This window comes from Aphelocoma coerulescens, chromosome 3 (assembly GCF_041296385.1).
Source record: "Aphelocoma coerulescens isolate FSJ_1873_10779 chromosome 3, UR_Acoe_1.0, whole genome shotgun sequence".
NCBI classification, from domain to species: Eukaryota; Metazoa; Chordata; class Aves; order Passeriformes; family Corvidae; genus Aphelocoma; species Aphelocoma coerulescens.
Window position 1 is genome coordinate 104,092,739 of NC_091016.1, and position 21,157 is coordinate 104,113,895.

The 21,157-nt window shown below is 39.1% G+C and overlaps 1 protein-coding gene across 1 annotated transcript in view; it reads right to left on the reverse strand.

Moving 5' to 3' along the window:
- Positions 1-7,917: 7,917 nt before the first annotated feature.
- MYOM2 (myomesin 2) overlaps positions 7,918-21,157 on the reverse strand; it is an 89,849-nt gene continuing 76,609 nt past the window's right edge. The window contains exon 40 of the mRNA XM_069011479.1: positions 7,918-21,130. Coding sequence (XP_068867580.1) covers positions 21,020-21,130 — 111 coding nt within the window. The 3' untranslated portion in view covers positions 7,918-21,019. The remainder of the gene's footprint in view (positions 21,131-21,157) is intronic.

The following is a 21,157-nucleotide window of genomic DNA, read 5'->3' on the forward strand; positions in this document are numbered from 1 at the left end:
TTACTGCATAATTTTCTCGGGCACCCCTTCTACCTGCAGGTAGAAGCAGGCTGAGCTTTATGAACAAGCAGTCCCAGACATTGTGCAAAAGTTCATGTTCCTGGGCTGCTGAGCTTGACCATTACCCTTCTCCTCCATCATCCCATATGTCATTTTCAGCAAGTGCTTTTGTTTCACCCATTCCCTTGGGTCTGCTTTCATATAACTCCAGACAAGCTTGTATTGGGTAAGAGCACATGGAACCTGTTTTATGTGAGAAAGGTTGGAGTACCAAAGCCTTCCCTGGCTGACCTTGTGTCAGGGTCTGCTTGTGCATGGGAGTGGAAATTCAAAAAGCAGACTTAAAAGAAGGGGAGCAAGCAGGACCTGGGCAAGGGGGGAGGAAGGATGCAGTGAGTAGTCAGCATTAGGGGACTAGATGTAGGATATTGAGACAAGCAAGCTGTTTTTTTAGAAGGCCATTTTTTGTTCAGACTCTACATCTTACCGTGAGCCTAAATTTTACATGTCACTGTTATTGTTATAGTCTGAGCTCTGCTCTGGAATCACCAGTCTGGATACACTTTCAAAAGCCATCTGTACATGATACAGGTGATCAACATGCTTTCTGCATGGCCAAGATCTGTTCTTTATCAGCTGTAAACAGTGGAAATAAAAGTGATTGAATAGCTTGCACTTATCTCTGCAGCCAAAATACTAGACCACTGCCTGTGCATAGCCCATATATTCACACTTTAAGGTACAAGCACAAATACGACAGATGAAAACTTTCCATGTTCCTTGTTGCCATATGTTCAAAGGATAAAAATCTAGACAGAATCAATCATTTTTTATATAACCCAAGTATTAATTGGAGTGAGACTAATTAGTTGCCTACCTTTGATGAGAAATGAAAAATGAGATCTCCTCCTCCTCTCTTTTTTAAAGTGAAAGATTTACTGCTCAATTTTAATGGCATTTTAAACAGTTCCTCCTCTTTTAATCTGTGGTACAAATTTGATAGAGATACCTCTGCAGCAGAAAAGCTCTCTGCAAACTCTTTCTGATACATCAGGTGAAGCAAGATCATTTTTCAATAAATTCTAGGAGTCAACGGTAAGCTGAATATAATGCTCTGCTGCTGGACTTAATTAATAAATTTGGACTATGGATTTAAAATGTCAACATCTGATGTAAACGCTAATAAATTGTATTATCATTAGTATCTCTGACTATAAAAATCTCCATTCCAAACTCTCTTAAAAGTAAACAAACTAATATACATTGCAATTTGGTGTGCTGACCCAATAAAACCATCCTGATTACCACACAGTAATGAATAAATGTGTCATAAATAGTTTCAGTGTCTTAAAACAGCTGTACTATATGTAAAGTATATATTAATGGCAAAGAGCCTTTCTAGAAAAAAATTATTTGGTTCTGCTCAGTGGAAGAAAAAATATCTATCCTTTTCAGTGTCATTTGAGGAATGATACTCTTTATTCTCACTGTTCATGACACTGGCAGTAGTAGTATAGCTACCCTGCATTGAAAGTATAAAATACTCATTATGAAAGTATTCTTCTTTGCTACAAGTTAATGTAAATGAGAAAGCTGAACCCCCTGAAAACTTTTCTGTCAAGAAAATAAGTATACGACAGTTTTCCCTCACATCTTAGTGGAGTTGAGAGGTTCTAACACAGCTAGCAGTCTGTTGGTACATCTATTTCATTAGTTAATGGATGAAAAATTCAATATAAAATGCTTAATGAAAGCTTCATGAACTACCCCAGGTCTCCTGAGGCTTATGCAGAACAATTCTAATCTTTCATAGCAGGATTTAATAAACTGCAACAGTTCCATACATTTCTAGCACACAATGATTTAGTGAACAACTTAAAAATGAAACAAGGCATCATTATTTTGGATAAAAACATGGTAGATAGAATTTTATCAGCAAAAATTTACCAGGATCCAAATGCATCCTCAGGAACTTATCTTGAATGCTCATTTTCTATTGCGGAATTCTCTTTCCGATAATAATACATTCAAAGTTGATCAACCCTGTGGGGCAAAGCTTTCCTTACATAAATTTGTATTTACAAGGAGCAAAAGTAATAGCATTTCTCAATCTTTGTCTTTTTTACTATTTTCAGTTTAAATCTTGAATAAAAATTATGTTTTTTAATGCATAATTTTATTTAATTGGAAAACTTTATAATGTTACATATGGGATGAAAATACTGCACACTAAAAAATACTTTCAAAATAGAACATCCTTTATGGTGCAAAATTGGACCCTTATGCCTATAATGTTTTATTAAGAACTAAAAATATTGATTTATGAATTGCAGTTTTGTTCATAATATCAATACTGTAATTTCTGAAATACTCTACCTGGTATATATTACTGCTTAGGGAAATACTGCAATGCTGAGCTTTCTCAGGGAGTGTGGTTTCAATGGAGTTGTGTGGGCCTGTGTTAGCTCTGCACCTGGGTCTAGACTGTTTCCACAATGTCTAAGTATCAGCTAATTCCTCATCAATGATCTAGCTGCTGCTGAGCCACCCTAAAATATTTGTGAAGGCTTTGCCTTCACAACATCTATACTTACCTAGTAAAGGTCTGGATTAGTATCCTAAGTTTTTTTCACAAAAGAAATTAATTTTTAAGTCTCTGTATGCACTGATACAATAAAGCATAAATGAACTAGAGATAAAACTGAGCAGTGGGTGTGCTTTAATTTTTCTACTGTTACTACTTCACTCATGTGTGTTCCCACAAGTAAATAATTTTTTCTGTTTGATTTCCCTATCTCCAAATCAAAGATGGCAATGCAGACCTTGTACAATTTGCAGGAAACTTGGAATTTACCTTACACACTCAGTACCCAGGACAATGTTTCAGCATATGGAAACTGCATTACAGTGAGGAGCCATAAATCCTCCACCTATTGGACTGAAAGTCTGTAGTAAGAAGTAAATATTGGTTTGCTCTCGTAGGATTTTGCAGCTAGAACATACACCACACTGCGATTGCAAGCAACAGCTCTCCTGCCGACCACCCTGATCATCTCTGTCATTGGTTCCATCCTCCCCCTTCCTCTGTGGGACCAAATTTCCCTGCCTGCATTCTTCCTTAAGTGCCTGTCCTAATGGGAAAAAAATGGCATTGGGGGGAAGGACAGGGAAGACAGGGGCAGAGGTTTCCCTAACTGCAAAGACTGCTCATGGTAGGGAAGCTGAAGACACTGGTGCACATTTCCTGGTCCAACCGTCAGTCTCTCTTGCCTCTCTTCACTTTCATTGTCTCTCTTCCTGACAGCTGTTCAGTAAAGGCACATCCAAATTCAACTAAAATGCAAAAAATCAAAATGTTGAAAGAGGAAATGGAGGGAAGATAAGTCTTGTGTGTACTTGGAAAACCAAATGGAAAAAAACAGCTTATTGATTGCTGAGAAAAAAAAAAGCTTTGCATGATTAGTGATTTACTTGGAAAAAAAAGAAAGTCATTTTGATATATACCTACAATAAAAGGCTAACATAAATTCATCACAAACAAAATATTTAAAATGCACATTGCATTAAGGTCCAAAGGCCACAGATTATATTATTAATGATGAAATAATAAAATTTATCAAAGTTCCATTAATGCTTGGATACAGAAGAGATACATGAATGTCAAGAAATTGTCAATTTGCTGACATCAAGGAGGTAAGTAAAATCCTCAAATAATACATACCATGAAAATTTCCACCTTCCTCCTCTTGTTTACAAACTATTCATTCCAGTGCAAGCACATACAAACTCACATTTCCCCCTGCATAACACACTGCACAGTTGAAACTAACAACAAATTCTTCTTCTCCCAAGAAAAAGGGGACATAGATCCAGTAAAATGATTTGCTTAGTAACTGTTGAAATATTAACTTAAAAGGCTACTAAAAAGAGCCTTAAATGACTACTGAACAACAGCGATCCATACTGTGGTCCTTGCATCCACCCCAAATCCTGTCCTGCTCAGCTGGGAGTCCAGCTAAGGCATAACTTGCTGAAAGGTGAGTCAGAGCTAGATTTATGGCTTAATTTAGATGCAATCATTTTAAGAAAGGACAAGTAAATTCTCATAAGCATTAATCAGTCTCAGAACTCATCAGGTGCTTTTTAAATGTTAGCTGGGAGACTGACTAAAGTGAACCAGAGGGCTGTGGTCAAGCAGAGAGATTCAGAGAAAATGTTACACCTGAGTGAGCCTGCTAATACAGGAGAAGCTTAAAGCATTACAGATGAAAAGAAACCCAGTTTGAAAAAACTCTGATTGGTAGCAGAAATCAAGCAACTTCAATTAGACTTGCCCTTAAGGAAATGTCTGGAGCTGCAATATGGGTACAAATCGCATTGCATTGAGAAAATACAGAAACTGTCTCTTTCAGAAACACAAAAATCTACTTTGAAAAAACAATAGGCCTACTAACATACCAAGTGGAACAAATTAAAACTGTCAACATCACAGAAACTGTTTAAAATTGGTAACTTAGCATGACCCTAAAGCGGAATAGAAATTAGATGTTCTGATAATGTTCAGAAAAATGAAGGCAGAGATCGGCAGCCTGCCCTAGGGAACAGCAAAGTTGTAACCTGCAGAGCCGTTCAGTGAAGTGCTGGCTCACCCACACAAAACACAGCTTTAGAAACTTTTACAGGTTGTACAACAATGTCCAACAGAATAATCATCCAAGGAAAAGAAGTCATTAGCACTGAGCAATCATCAGATGAGTGATTTATCACTACTCTTCTAAATAATCGTTCATACTGGTTGTGAAAATGTTATCAAAAATATTATGGAATCAATATATAATCTCCACTGTAATGTAATCAGTGAGAGCAGGGAGGGTCTAGTAGCAAACACCCCCGCTGTCTTCCTAGTGCTGCTGTTTGGTTAAAACAACATGTATGTGCACATATATGTAAATTCTAGCAAAGTAAACACCTGTCCCTGGCATATTTTTTTCAAATTGACAAATTGTCAAATTTTTAAAACAGATAAGAAAATTAAGACTTTCAAAATATTTCCTGTCAACAGCAACCAGTCCCAGAAGAATTTAGGAATCAAACTCCTAAGCAGTGTTGCACCTAGCCTTTAGGCATCCCAGTGCAAGACAGCTGGACCCACAAGAAACAGTATACCAAGCACAGAGCAGCCTAAGGGGAAGAGATCCTGAAGAAAGGGCTTACACTGAGTTAGTGCCCCAGCACTACCAGACAGCACAGTCTTCCATTTGGGATTTGTAACCTGGAGAGTTCTTAGACCCTTTTCCTTCTACCCTCAAAACAAACCAATCAAACAAGTTCTCTCGAGGTACAGCTTTTTGCAGGTGGAATTGTCTAAGATAAGAATCAGTTCTCTGCAAGTACTTTCTGAGGACACAGGAGGAAAAGGCAGAGTTCAAAAGATGCAAGCTTGTCCCAGGAGCTCCCTGTTCCCACCACAACTATAGTGCTGCCAGGTAACTGTAATGTTCTATTCTAAGTATTTAGCAAATGTAAATGGTGAAGATTAGAGAGAAGCTGGATGAGGGTTTGAGGATCATGAGTTTGGTGTTAGGTGTTTTCACTCAGTCTAAATCCCCCATCAGACACCATGACCTTTTTCTAATCTTTGAATGAACAGCTTTAGGATGCCCTACAAAAGCTGCTTCATTCATTCAAAGTCAAGGAAAACAAAGCATGAGGCTGCAGCACATTTAATGCTGGCCAGATAAATGTAATAATGTGGTATTATGCTGAACTTATATGCTTGACTGGTTGCTTGCTGACTGGACCACAATATGCTGGAACTGCAGTCTGTGACCTTTCAGGGGTGAAAGTTGTTCCACGGCACTGACATTTACCCAGGCTTTGTGAGTCTCTGTCTCCTAATATAGTGACTGCTTTATGAGAGGTCTTGGCATATTCCGTGGAAAAAAAAAAAAGAGACGAAGGCAGTGTTAAAAGTACTTCAGCAACCTAGGTTACCAGGTTAAGGAGAGGAGAATGTAAGAAATCTAGACATATAAACTTATTGTCATCCCCAGGGAGTGGCAGTTTACCAAAACTCCATTAACTTTACAGCTGTGGCTTAAAGTAAGTGGGTTTTACTGCACAGATGAACAGTGTCTGTTGCTTGCTAGGTCTGTCCTAGTTTCACATGATTCATTTGCTACCTCCAAACTTCTGTTTGCCAGTGTTCCTGGCTGCGAGTGTTTCTTCCTGTTCTTCCACCAAAATAATATCTGTTTGTCTGTAAAAATTATCTGCAGATGATAAAACCTGAAGATCTTGAAATATGTTCAGAAAACCGCAGAACGTACAAGGCTTTGACCAAAATTTCCTGCAATATAATAGATAATACTTATCACTAAAAAGCAGGCAGCAGAGCAGGCAGGCAGCTTTCACATGCACTAATAACATCACACTGTGAAAGCTGTAGAGAGGATGCTGTTGCCCTGACAGATAATTTTGTCAATAACATTGCTTTTCAGTTACCATTTTTACCCAGGTGAATAGTCATTTGATACTGTTAAAAGCATTTTCTTGGATCCAAGATACAATTAAAGCAAAATTAGTGTCCATGCTATTACAATAAAATAGAATGTAAACCAGAAAAATATGCAAAGCAAGGGAAAGTATATCGCCTTGGCTTGTCTCATGCATTCAAGATGACTTGCAGCATTTTTCTGAATTATAAGAGCCAGCAGCAATGGAAAGATTATTCAGGGTAGGATAATTTCCTAGTGGGGCAGAAAAAGTGCAGCAGCTCCCAGGTTGCCTTCAACCCTACAGCCAGAGTAAGGGAGGAAAAGGAAAAAAAAGGGGTCTATGCTTCAGCATGACACTGACATTACATGTGCCACAACAGCCACTCAGGATCACTCACAGCAGCAGTTATATGATTGTAACTTATGCCACCAGTCTGGTCTGATACACAGCTGGCCCAGGGTCATGGCACTGGCATCCAAAGTAATTTACAGCATCTGTGCACCTCCCCCAAGCTACACTGTGTACCCCGCAGCTGCAATGAAGGGTTTGGATCATTAACTTTACAGGCATTTAACTTATGCCTGCATTATGACTGCTGCCTGATGGCATCCTACTCCTCTCTGTTCTCAGGTTGCCATGACAAACTAAAAATTTTGATGCAATGACAAGTTAGTAAATTAGATGAGTTCCATGAGAATTTAGAAGCTAGTAGCTCTGCCTCCAATATCTTAACAGATAATCATTTTCATGGCCACTTGACAGTGGCAACAGTTATGACTTCTGCATACTGCCTCATTAGCATTTCTAGGACTCAGCATTTTCCAAAGATGCAGCCATTCTTTGATTCATGAACACTGCAGCACTGCACAGAGGATACACATGGCCAAATACTCATTAGCCTGGATTTAGGCACCTGTGTACATGATCTGCATTTTTTCATTACTGGTAACATTTAACACATCTCTGACATCATAAGAGTGTTTCTACTCATATTCTGATACGAAATTGGGTCCTTTTTCTCCTTTTTGTCTTCACCCTTAAGCTAAAACAACATTTGTTTCATGAAGTTGTAAGTGGTCATTTTAGATGTTGATGAGTTGGGGTTTTTACCTGTGTTAAACTGCTTGATTTATGTATCTTTTTAATGAGCACATCCAGAACTAGGTACTTCTAAGACCTTAATTTCCCCCTCTAAACAGTAAATACTAAAGATCAATGTGAATTGAATTCCAGATAATCTTCATTTTTATAAAAGTACTTCAATAAGACTGGTTTTTTATTCAAAAACTTTGAAGAATGGTTTGTATTGCTCTTGTCAAGAGCAGTGATATTATGTGACAATTATGTAAATAAGCATATAAAAAATTTTCTTTAGAGTAGAAAGCTGCAAGAATGAAAAGAACAGCATATTTGGTTGTATAAAGAATTTATTTATGAGTTTATAGCTAAAGATAACAGTTCTGGCATTTGAATCTTACATTGCATCATTGTATATTGCAGTAAGTAGACTATTATGTGAATATGACCAGGAAGGCTTCTAGCACAGATAAGCACATTGCTGTACCTGGAAATCAAACTCCCATATGAAGGACTGTTTTGGGGTTGGTTTTAAGCAGTTTCTTTTCTGATAAATCTTGATCCTCACACTGTTTTAATTTCAGGTGACATAAAAATAATCTCATTGTGTTCATATGATATTAACTATCAGTCTTCAGGTTTATGATAAAATTACAACCTAGGGATGCTCACCTTACACCCAGTGGGACTTTCTGCAGCCCATCGGAAAAAGGAATCCAGTGTATAGCTGCTTTCAACACCCCTTCTCTTCAACCAGTTCAGCAGCAAACAAGGAGTAGGGGTGGATTGTAATAAATTGATTTGCTTCTGTCATGTCATGAGGGAATGATCACAAGGGAAAACAGTGGTGAGGAGCAGGTTGCAGGTGTAACAAGGACAGTTCGAGTAGCCAGTCTTTCCTGACTCTATGATACCTCCAAAGAAAGGGACTCCACAGCACACAGTTTGCTGCGTTGCTCCAGTGGCAGCAGCCAACTCCAGGATGGCTTTTTTGGGTGCATCTGAGGAGACCACACTTCTGAATGATGTGGTTAAAGTGGACAGAATAAGCCCAGTTCTCCTGAGAAGTGTTAAATGCACTTGACTTCCCCCTGGCGCTGAAGGCCAAACTTTTCTATTTGCTGCCTTTTCTAGTTCGGGTTCTCTAGCTTTTCTGCACAACAACCACCAGACTAGAAGTGAATTCTTCTGTTTTAAATTAATACTGAGATACTCGCTTCAGTCTAAGACTTTCAGTCTAAACTATGAGGTGATGCAGTAGAAATTCCAGCCACTGGCAATGTTACATCTCATTGATGGATCTGAGGCTTTTTTTACATCTTCTAGCACCATTCAGCCATGATTCTTAGCAGAAATTTGAATTTTATTGTAATAAAAAATAATGAACATTTGCATTTTTACTTTGATTTTTGGACAGGTTTTATCTGTCCTTTATCACAAACACCACTTGAAAGATAAACCATCCTGCTACTGAAATGCAAAATGATTTAATGAGACACACTACTGTAAACTCTGTCTTGTTCTCATCAGCCTTTTTCATTATCAAGCAAGTGCAATATCAAATTAGTTTAACTTCTTGACTCACAAGAGAATGCAAAGAGCTCACAAATTAAGATTCACCTGCAAGAATGTTTCAGCACCAGGATTAAATGTGAATGCCCAGTTGATTGATAAGCAGAATTAGCACAGGCGAATAAAGTCCTTGGGGACCAAACCTTCCCAGTGCCCAAGAACATGTCACTCAGTATGACCCCATTTGTTTCAATAATATAACAAGCCTGAGACTCAAAATTTCAGCCTGATGATATACAAAGGGTTGATCCAGCTCAAGGTCTTTAATGATCCCCATTTCTGAATGCAAATGCAGCTGTACTTGTCACATACTTTTTACAGTCATGAAAGCTTCATTTTGCCTCCCCAGTAAGGGAAGAGATGCCTCATTGCTGTTGAGTTGTACACCCTTCATAATAACAGGGTCTCATTCTTTTATTCAAGACCTTGTTCCTAAATCCATGATCTGAAGAAAGAATTAAGGTTTCACTTAATATGGCAAGATTACATGGGACTACTGCAATAGCTTTGTAGATTTTACAGCAGGAAGAAAATCAGTGACCAGCCTGGAAAAAAAAACTGCCATCCTCCCCCTCCCCACCTAGACAAAAACAAAACAAACAAGCAAACAAAAATGAAGTTGATTAGCAAGTATTAAATAACTTGGAATTTAACTAATCTGTATCTATTCAGAAAGACCCTCTCTCTCAATTGGTACTGAAGCTATGTCCCACATGTTAATTGAATCTCACTGCTGAAAATTAGCAAGTGGATTCCAATTTGTATTCTGTTGCCCTCAAGGAAGGTTACCTCCTCCTAATACCTGGTGTTGAATGCTTATCCATTTTTCAAGCAACAGAAAGATAGCTGGACTATAGCACTGTGCATATTTTCACACACTGCTTTTTTTGCATGCTTTCATGCATGGTGCATCATATAAGACACAGAATCAACTATTTTTCTCTAGAGGTATATGTGCTGTAGCCCCTGTGAAAAACTTACCCCTCCAGGGAAGGATACCCCTGAGAGAAATTGAGATTTTTATGGTGGATTAGCCAGTGTGTAGAAGTGCTCAACTTCTCTTAATTTTTTCCTTTTAAATTCTTTAATTTAAAATCAATTAGGTTGGAGAGGACCTTCAAGATCACCGAGTCCAGTCTTTGATCAAGTATGACTTTTTTGACTAGACCATGGGACTGAATGCCACATCCAGCCACATCTTGAACTCTTCCAGGGATGATGACTTCCCATCTCCTTAGACAGCTCATTCCAATGCTCAATATCCCTTACCATGAAGAAATTCTACCTGACATCCAACCTAAGCCTCCTCTGTTTCTGCTTGAGGTCATGTTCTCTGGAAGAGGATGATCCCCATCTTGCTACAGCCTCTTTTTCAGGTAGTTGTACTGAGCAACAGGTGGGACAAGCTACAAAACATCTATTTTTTTCAAGTTGTGCTGTCAGAGTTTCCTACATTTCAACTTGCTAAATTTTACTCCAGGTCACAACCTCAATTTTTCAAGAGCCTCGGTTGCCCATGACATTTCTTTCACGATATTTCTTATACCTGAAGTGCACCTTTACTCTGCTATCCTATCTTATCCTATCCTATCCTATCCTATCCTATCCTATCCTAGCCTCATAATTTTATTTTTCTGTGAAGAGTTTGAACACTGATATATTAATTTTTTTCATTATAAAATGTACTTCCAGTAAATGATAGCTAAGGTGTTTCCATTCTGGGTTGAATAGGAATACTGCAGCAGTTGTTATCAAGCTTCTCCAATGTGTTTCATACTGCAAAAGAGTTTATGCACTCAATCAAATCCTTATTAAAAAAAAAAAAAAAGATGGAGCAATCATATCCCATCTGGAATTAGCCATCAAAAGAAAAAATTATAAAAAGGAAAATAAGAGTTATGTGAAACAGCTTCCCCTTGTCTTTTAAATTAGGTGTAGGTTCATCATTGAATCATTTATTATAATTCAGAAAAGCAAAGAAAACAGAGCAGAGTTTAAAAATCAGAAAACAGCAGTTAAAATATGTGCTTTGTTTTTTGCAAAAACAAAGTTGATTTGCTCTATCAACTGCAATTCTTCACAAAATAGCTTATGGCCCCAATGGCAAGGTAATGAAAACAAAAGAGAACTTTGAAAGCAAAGCACTTCTAGAGGTGAGAAAAATATATGCTGTATTCTTGAGGTTTGTTTTGTACCATGCCAGAAGAGCAAGAGAGACATAAACACTGAGGTTATGGCCACAATGAGTCACTGGAGCTGCGTACAGAGAACCAGGGACACATCAGTGAAACTGGCAGGTCATGGGATCCCTTATTGTTTTTGCTATTAAAGATTTTGGCTCTGTAAAACCAAAGCAAAAAGCTGTATGCAGCTTGACAGATGAAATCACTGCAGAGAGATACTGATAGCTGTGCAGCTTCTGCTCTACCGTATATGTAATTCATCCCACTGCCAGTCAATCAGAAAAGAACATTGAATCAGGTTATGTAGCCCAAACACAATCTTTATTTTGTGGGAGATCTGTTATTGGTGTCTGAACAGTTGGTACAGAGAAGAAGCTCTTCAAACTAAAGAATTCCCAGCTAGCACCTCCTCAGATAGAAGAGAGTGTCCCACTTCTCATCATGAATAACATATTCAGGTCACCCTATATCTTAAGTTTAGCAGGTCCAGTGCTGCACAGAGATCCTGAGAAGGGGACAGCTACCAGAAAATTTTAGGTAGAGATTTGGAAAGTTTTTCTTGAGGATCTTGAGGACTTTTGTTTGTTTATTTAGAACCACGTAGCTGAGACCCTTAGTGAGTTGGGCAGTGTTCACATTTAGAAGGACAGCTCCATGAGGGGATATATCTGTTGTATCTAAAATTGTTATGGTCATCTGACTAGATTGAACCTTCTTGTGCAGCTCAATCACACATCTCTGCTTCTGATGGCAGTATATTCTGCCACCTAACTGAAATTCTAACACTGCCACTGCATATGTCCTCATATGGCCATGAACATAACCACTATCAATCTCCTTCTCAGCTTGCAAGTTTCACTGAGTGTCTTTCTCTTCCTGTCACTCTATTCTACTGCTTAGATCTTTTGATTCATCTGAGTTTCAGCCCTGGTTACCAGACTCACCTGACATAGTCTGCTCTCTTAGAAGTTGCCACCGACAGTAATTTTGGCTAATCAACAGCGGATTTCATAAAATACTGCTCTCAGATACACAGAAGTGCCTATGATCTCAATCTCTGGAGAGAAATACATGTCATCCAGTCCATGAGCTCGTGGTTTTGTTTGTACTGCTTTTGGGCCTTCATATCCAGCTGTATTCTGTTTCACTATTGCCTTGTCCACTTGTGTATCTGGGTCCTCATCTGAGCCTCACTGTCCATCCGTTCACTGCAGTCTCTTTCCCCTCTACCTCATGCTCCCCCTTGTGCTTTTAAAACTCTCCTCACTCCTTGCTATTGCCCACTTCTGCAACCAAGCCAGTATCCCCAGGATCAGTTGCTCTTTGGAGCTGCCATTTGCTCTATCAGCTGCCTTCCAGCAGATCCACAGTCCCCCTTTCCCTCTCCTCCCTGGGCCCCCTCCAATCCCAGGCTTTCCACAACCATCTATCATCATCTGCTCTGCAACAGTATCAGATATCTCCCTCTTCCTACCCTGCCTAAATCCCACAGGGAAGCAGAGGGAAGAAATCCTCTTTACTGCAGCAGTTAGGAAGAAAGAAGGTACTGCCTCTGGCATCCTAGAGGGGTCATCTCAGAGAAAAGGCAAGATGCTGTTGGCTAGACTTTGACCTGTGTGCCCAGAACCATCAGACACTTTTACCACTAGGAAATATCTACTCATGTGCAAACTAATATTCACCAACTTGACACATTTACACAGGTTTTGAAGAGGACAGCAAGAGACAACTTTCATCTGCAGATCCCCTTTCCTGCTCCTTTCCATTCAATCTGTCATGAATTCAGATCTCTTAAAGAACTGCTGTCAAAGTTATTAGCAAAAGCAGTTTTAATATGATGCTGTAAAACTGGTTTAAAAAAGTTCCATGACAAAGTTCATATTTTTACTGTTGAGTACAATCATTTGAAGACTGATTCAGAACATATCAAGACTAAAATCAAAGTTAGCAACTCAAATCAAAGTTACCATACTGCAAGTTTATGTACAATATTGTTTGCTACCAAAGATCAGTCACTTTTAAAGCTCTCTCTGTCACAAGCAGAAACCTTGAGAGGTATCCCAGCTCCAGGGGAGATTACCATCATGCAGCCATGCTGCTAAGCAGGGAGAGGTCAAAGAGGCTCATTTAGGCTGTGAGGGTCTCCACACTGTGGGTCAAGCTTGTTGACATGTGAACCAGATTCAGCTTACACTGCAAATGATTGCTCCTTCAAGAATGATAAGCAATCCTTCAAAGGCTAGTCCAGCCTCTAGGGAAAGTGTGCTGGTATTATTCCCAGTATCATTCCTGAAAGGGTAAAACACTACAGTCTTGGTTGCAGTTTTCTGAATGGGTTACCCCTTAGAGGCTCAACTTGTTAAACTGCTCGGACTAAAGACAAAAGTCCCTTTGGCCACTCAGAATATCCCTGCTCTGTCTCTTTAACATCAAAATACAAGATCATCTGAAAGAATAAAGACAAATACAAGCAAGCTGCCAATCCTGAAATGCCTGTGGAGAATCTTTAATTACAGTCTGAGGCCTCAGGAGGAGACCCGAGAGCACAGTTACTGCAAAGTCATTAGCCCATGGCATTTTCAATTAAAGCCTGTCAGGCCCAACGAGATGTGCTCTGATGGAAGGGGAATTATTAGCTATGTGTTTTGGAATGAAATAGTCCTACATTTGGCATGGGATGGACATGAGGCCTGATCAGAGCCCATCAGAATGTATTGTGCAGAGCTTGGAAAGTGATGAAAATTTTGTTTCTGAATCTTTGCTACTATGAGGTAAGGATAAGTTTCTGAGAAGACAAATCATGGTTGATTAAACAAGTTACAATACAGGTGACTTGATGTCCTGATTTCAGCTGGGATAAAGGTAATTTTCTTCTTAAAAGCTTTGAAGTTCTGTGTTTCAGATTTAGTATGAGAATAATGTTGATAACACACTGATGCTTTCGTTGCTAATAGTACTTACTCTAAATAAAGGACTTTTCAGTGTCTCATGCTCTGCCAGTGAGCTGGTGTACAAGAAGCTGGGAAGGAGTGTAGCCAGGAAAGCAACCTGAACCGGACAAAGGGATATTGCACACCAGCGAATGTCATGCTCAGCATATAAACTGGGGGCAGTTGGCTGGGGGTTGCTGACTGCTGCCCAGGAATGGTCTAGACATTGGTCAGAATGTGGTGAGTAATTGTATGGGGCACTGCTTGTTTCTCTTGGATTTTATTCCCCCCTCTCTCACCCTTTTTCATTACAATTAGTAGTAGTAGTAGTAGTGGTGGTATTTATTTATTTTAATTATTCAAATGTAATGATCTCAACCTACAAAGTTTGCCTTTTCTTTCCTATTCTCCTCCCCACCAGGGTGAGGAGCTAGGGAAAGTGAGCAAGAAGCTACATGGTGCTTAGTTGCCAGCTGGTGTCAAACCTTGACATTTAATGATGTAGAAGACAGAGAGGTCTGAAAGAGATATTCTCTGATTTGTGGCAGGACACTTCAGGCAGTCACAAAAGGATGGAACACAGACTTACTTCATATGAGTAAGGCTGAACAAATAAGATTCATAGGAAATTGGCTGCCTTTCTAATAGGAGAGCTGTGCATTTAAAACATGATTGTGTTTAAATAGAACACAAAAGCAGATTAAGACCTCACGACAAAGTGAAACAGGTTTGCATGTCATGCTTAGAGGAAAAGACGCATCTGAGAAAAATTGGAATCCTGTTGACAAGTCATAAATGCCAGACTGCAACAGCAGGGGGTATGCACCAAGATAAGGAAACAGATGCCACAAAAGCCCAACCTGTCCCTGAAAGGTCAGGACATAACCTTTAACAGCCAAAGCTGGCCCACATGTTTACTGTACGTGACCTGGAGGTCTGCCCAAAAGCCAAGAAAATCATGAAGTTTAAGGTTTAAGCCTGCAAAGATCTGCATGTCTTGCAGATGAGTTCAAGTACAAATGTGCCATTTAATCATAAGACATTTTTCCCCTAAATTACCTAAAAATTAGTGGGAAGACAATCAGTGGTGAATGATAATAAAAAGGCATCATGAAAGGGTCAACATCCAGAAATGCTGGGTTCAGCTATCAACAGTACAAGATTCATAGGCTGCTGAATCAAATATTTCATTTTCATTAGGACAGGCTTGCTCACTGAAAAGTGGTCATTAGAACAGTAGGCCATGTAGCCCCAATTATTTACTTACTAATAAGTCACTAAGTCTTGATGCTATCATACACATTTCATACAGCTACTGGTGCTTGGACATTTCAGTTACAACCTCTGAGAAAATTAACCAGCGCTAAGGCATCAGCACTGAACTAATGAGCTAGTACTTTTATTTGTTTGGACTTGACCTTAGCAAAGTTTTGGTGTAGGTCAGCTTGCACACTCCTAAACACCTCTTGATTTGAAGTGAGGGTGGGTAAGTACTGTCTCCAGTAGGCAGTTCAGGTGACATTGCACCTTGTGGTGGGCACTAGAAGAGGTTAGTGTGATGTGTACAGGGTGTTGATCTAGGGACTAGAAAGGTAAGCCTTGTGCTCTTTCATTTCTTGGGACAAATTCTGCCATTAAAGCAAGATGAAATGACAGCAGATGGAATAACAGAGGAAGACAGATCATACCAAGAAATCACAAAACCTAGAGAGTAACAGAGCTGAACAGAAAGACAACTGGAACTAGTCAAACAGAAGACTAAAGCAGATGGATTCCAGCCAGAAGCAGGAGTATTCAGAGCTTTTGCCAGTTACTGAGCTGCCTTGGGCAGAAGAACTTGGACTTATGCGGACCACAGAACAGTGCTTCTCCAGCCAGAGGGTGTGCTTTGCCAGCACAACAGAGAAACTGCACAAGGCCCATCTTACAGGCTTAGCTAAAGGACAGAAACAGACCATGAAAGGCTTATTGCATCCATTGGTTGAGATGTTGCCACAGAGAGATGGCACTGAGAGAAGCAAGGGCAGAAACAATTCCTACACTAACAGCAGCATTACAGACAATCAAAAAGTGGGATGAAGACCTACACATATTAAAGACTTGAAGGCCTAACACAGTGTCTTCATAAAGGCCAAATCCTGAGAGTCAGCTACAAGTTGGGACCAAGTGACTGATGGAAGTCAACAAATGCTTGCACAGAGACTTTGAAATAAGATGGATTTCACAAAGAAGGCAGCAAATTACAAGAGTTCAGTAGAGGAAGACAACATGTAAAAACACAGCAAAAATTTCAGATGTTAAGAAGGAACTCTGTAAATAGATTCTTCAACTAAAGAGCTAAATTAGAGAAAGATGGTGCAGAATTTCTCACACCTGACTTCAAACATCAGCCATGCAGATGTCTTCCATCCAACCAGTTAATACTAAATTCCCTTTACAGTTGGTGGAAAAAATATATGATTCATCTCACTTATTTGAGACACCTGCTTTAGAATGACATGACTTGTGCCCCACTGGTACTTGTTTCTCTCCATTTCCAAGAAGGGAGTTTCAGTGATTAGCTCAGATGGAGGCATCTGCATGTGGCCTCATAACTCCCAGCCAGGGAGTCGTCTTGTGTTTTACCTCCCATTAAGCACCATGCAGGAGGTTGATTGCCATTTTCATATGTGGAAGGAATTTTTTTCCCAGGCAGCTAAAGTGGCACATGACTATATGGGGTTCTTTTTCACATACTATGTTGCAATCAGGAGGGCTGGCTTTGGGTTGATTTAAAATTGGATTGGTTTTAGTGCACTTCTTCATTCAAAATGGTCCAGTGGAGGTCACTAAGCCAGCAGACTAAAATTTTTATCATCGTTTGTACTGTGATTTAAAATGGTAAAGAGCTGCACCAGCTCTCTCTTGAACAGAAGTTGTAGTTCTTTCCATCTGCCTCTCTTCTCCATGCTGTGTGCGCCAATGTCATTGGATGGATAATGGCTTCCCACAGAGGCCCTCAGCAGGGTGGAGGCCAAATTCACTCTTGGGATGTGATGGTGCCTGGTGAAATCTGCATTGGATAACCTTGCTGGATAGTTTAGGATACCATGGGAAAGGCTTCAGCTGCAGCTATAAACCATTATCACTTCTAACTCCAGTAGGGTGTCTAAGTCTCTTTTGCCTGTCAGTTGTCAGCTGTACAATATGAATGTAACAGAGGAGAAACAATAACATAAATTGACGTTACTTTAACCTAAAAAATGGCACATATTTATTACACATTAACAGTCCTTTACTGCACCCACATGAAGTTCAAATGTTCACAAACAAAATGACATGAAGGCATACAAGTCTAATAAACCTTGAGCTACCTGAGGACAAAGCTACTACTGAGTTACATGCACATTCCAATGAGGAATTAAATATTAATCTAGAAGGCTAGTGGTAGTTTCTTACAGGTCTTGACATCACTGAATCTTGCAGTGGCAGCGCTGAGAGCCAGACCTGTGCTCTTTTCTCACACACCTCACGTTAATTTTAAATGGAATCATCCCTCTATAAAAACTGAACAAAAATTGTAGTGCACGGGTCTTACAGTGTTGGAAACAGTGTTTTGGAAATCTGTGGAAGATGCTAAATCTGAGAGGCTTGCATTCAGAGCTCAAAATCAAATCTTCCTTCATAAATATAGTTGATACACTGGGGGTTTCATATCCTAAGGAGAAACTTGATCTAAAATGAGTCTTGCAATATTTTACAAGGCATGCTTAACCTCTTAATGTGTGTCATGCAAAGATTAAGAGGCAGTGTTATTGCTTGCAAAATCACCTGCTATTTCCAGGAAACAGTCATTTACTGGACCTGTCCTTGTCACTGGCATAAGTATAATGCTTTTAATAATCTCCCATTGCCTAAGTGATGTGTTTGCATCAAAATGATGGATATCCTATATCTGGCAGAACTTTTAAAGATCTATTTATTTCTATCTTGTTCTTCTGCTGCCATCTAGAGGTTTTATTCTTAGACTGACAAAAAGAAAATAAGGTGCTTTATTATATTTCAAAGTTGCTTTTAAAAATTGTCTGCACCTTAACATCACTTAGGGTGCTATTACCACTGAACCTCTGTCTCCATACAAGAGCAGATTAATGAAGTGTGTACAAGTTTTTGAGCTGTAGGATGCAGGTGAGCCTTATGAGCTGGAGTAAGATTTATGCTAGAGGCAAACACTGTCATAAAAAAAATCTTTTCCTCATAAAAAGCACCTGTAAACTGGCCTTCGGAGGAATTTTCATAGAACAGTTTTTTCCAGAAAATAAACAGCAACATATCAAAGCATCCTCAAAGTAAGCAGGTGCTTGGAGAAAAGGCAGCCTTGCCAGCCTTGCAGCAGAATGCCAACATGACAGGCACAGCTACGACTTTGGCCCATCAGCACAACTGGCTGACATCTTATCTGCCTCCTGTGACAAGTCCGCGATGCTCCATTTCACGCTAGCATTGCCCAGAAAAGCACAACATGAAACTCAGACAAGACAAAACTCACCAGTGCGACAGAAAATTATTCTAATAGAAACATTTCTTCTTAAAGGTAACAGAAACAGCTAATTCACTGTAATGGGCTCCTGGTTTTGTAAAAATAATAGATTCACATGCAGTATAAATGAGTCCATCTCCCTTGACCTTAGTGTGAATAGGTTAATTTGGCATCTGACCTTCTGGAGCAAATCTTAACTTCTTGTTTTACCCCTTCAAATGTTTATTAATTAAACTAATGCTAACACCAGGTCTGTGGAGGGCATGTACAAATGCTAATATGCCTCACTTCTGAATAGATTACCAGAGCACCGTGTCTGACCCTCTAATATCTGCCCTATTTGATTGCCCCTCTGGGCAACTAGGTGCACGTTGACTCTGAAAAGATAGTCCCTTTTAAACAGAGCTGAACCAATTCATTTCCCAGAACCAATAATAAGATTTTAAAATGTGTACAAAGAAACCAAAGACACACTGAACACTGAAATGTATGAAAGAGTTTTTAGGAAGTCCTTAGCCTTTTGAATACAATGTTCCTGTGAATGATAATTTCCATACTTCAGCAGAGGATTAACTGTCATCATAAATTATTTCTGGTTTCCTGGAAGGAAATAAGGGAAACTTGCTTAACTAAGAGGGCCAGCAAAAGGTACAGCAGAGATGAGACTAACCTTGTCTCCTGTGCCCAAGGATACCTCTGAAAAGCTGCCATAACATGCAATAATTTGATAGTGTCAGCTAAAATTAACCTGTGTAGTGTAGAAGGAGATAAGAATAATATTAAATTCCTGCTGATACTCACTTTGTATGCCATGGAGACTGGCTCTGATGTTTTGCAAGCCTGCCATAGTAAGATTTTGAAAACCTAAAATCTCTTTAATAAGAAAATAGAATAGAAAATAAGAAAATTTGGTTTATTTCATTGACAGACTTGCTGAAGTTCTTGTGATGATGGATTCCTATAAAATTATATTTTATTATTTTGACACATACTCAGATGGTAAATCCTTACTTTTCTTTATGTCCTAAAATCTCCTAACTAAACTACTTCATGGTAATACCACGTTCTTCAGTCTTTAACCCTCTTGAATACTTTCATTCAATGACCAGATGCAGAATGTAGATACCTAGCCACAAGTTTTCACCCAAAAAAAGTATTTTTCATCACCATTCAGTATAATTCCTGGGTGTTTATACGTACTTAAACATAAACTCACTGTTGATTTGCTCTGGGTACAAAAATCTTTCAAAAATATTTTTATTTAAAATCACAGCATCTAGCTCTAGTCTCTTTTTCTGTCTGTTTACCCAGCCAGGTAAAGGAAAAAAAAAAGATAAAGAGAAGCAGCACTTCCAAATACAAACCAAACTCAGCATTAGTGCACTACCCTTGATAGTCAGAGATACTGGTTCAAATCTCCATGGATGGGAAGGAGGAGGGAGGGGATTTCTGCTCTTCTGTATCCCAGATGTGTGCTCCAACCTGCTGCATCTGACAGCTTGTAAATTGGTTTCTCATTTTGTGTGCTTTTTATCTTTCTCCAAAACAAAAAAATATTTCGGTTCAAGTGAATTGGTTGCCAGACAAAACAATGAAAGGTCTATGTCACTTAAACTAAATTAAAAAAAAAAAAAATAAAGAAAGAAGCCCTGAAATTAAATTTGTTCTAAAACTGTCCATTTCCTGGACATTTTTTCAGTTTGTCTGCTGCAGGGAGGAGGAGAGAAGTCAGAACAACTGTTTCTACATTTCCCACACTTAAGCTCAGAAGTTGAAACTCTGAGTGAAAGACTCAGCATCATCTTTCAGCAATGACCCCAAACACAAATTTATAGTCTGTATACTTGTGTCAAGCTCTTTCATTCAGTTTCTCCTGTGATGATTTTGCAGTGCCATTTTTTCACGTGACCCCCTCATCCAAGCTCCCATCTCCCACAATGCTCCCTTTTCATCTCATTTATCCTGGAGACTGGAAGAAGTAACAAGAGAGGAGGGCTGCATTCAATGTGTACCACTAGTATTACTCTCCATTAGAACTCTTCCTGGAAGCTGCTTAGCAAAGAACAAAGGTTTTTCCAGATACACAGTTGGTTTTTTATTGAACGGGGAACCTCATCCAAAAAAGCTATCACTGCAAACACTGTATTATGTATTGCATGAGAGATATCTGAGCAACTAATGCCCATCCTATTTAAATGTTTCACAATAAGAATATATTGATATTTTTGTCTAGAAGAACATCACCCGTGGAAGAGTTCTCTTGTTCTTTTTGGTGAGAGGAGAATCAAAGACATAATTATCTTAAGTGACTGAATTGTATACATATCTTCTGGTGCCAGTTTAAGCTTGACCTGTATTGTAAAAAGTAAAATTAATGT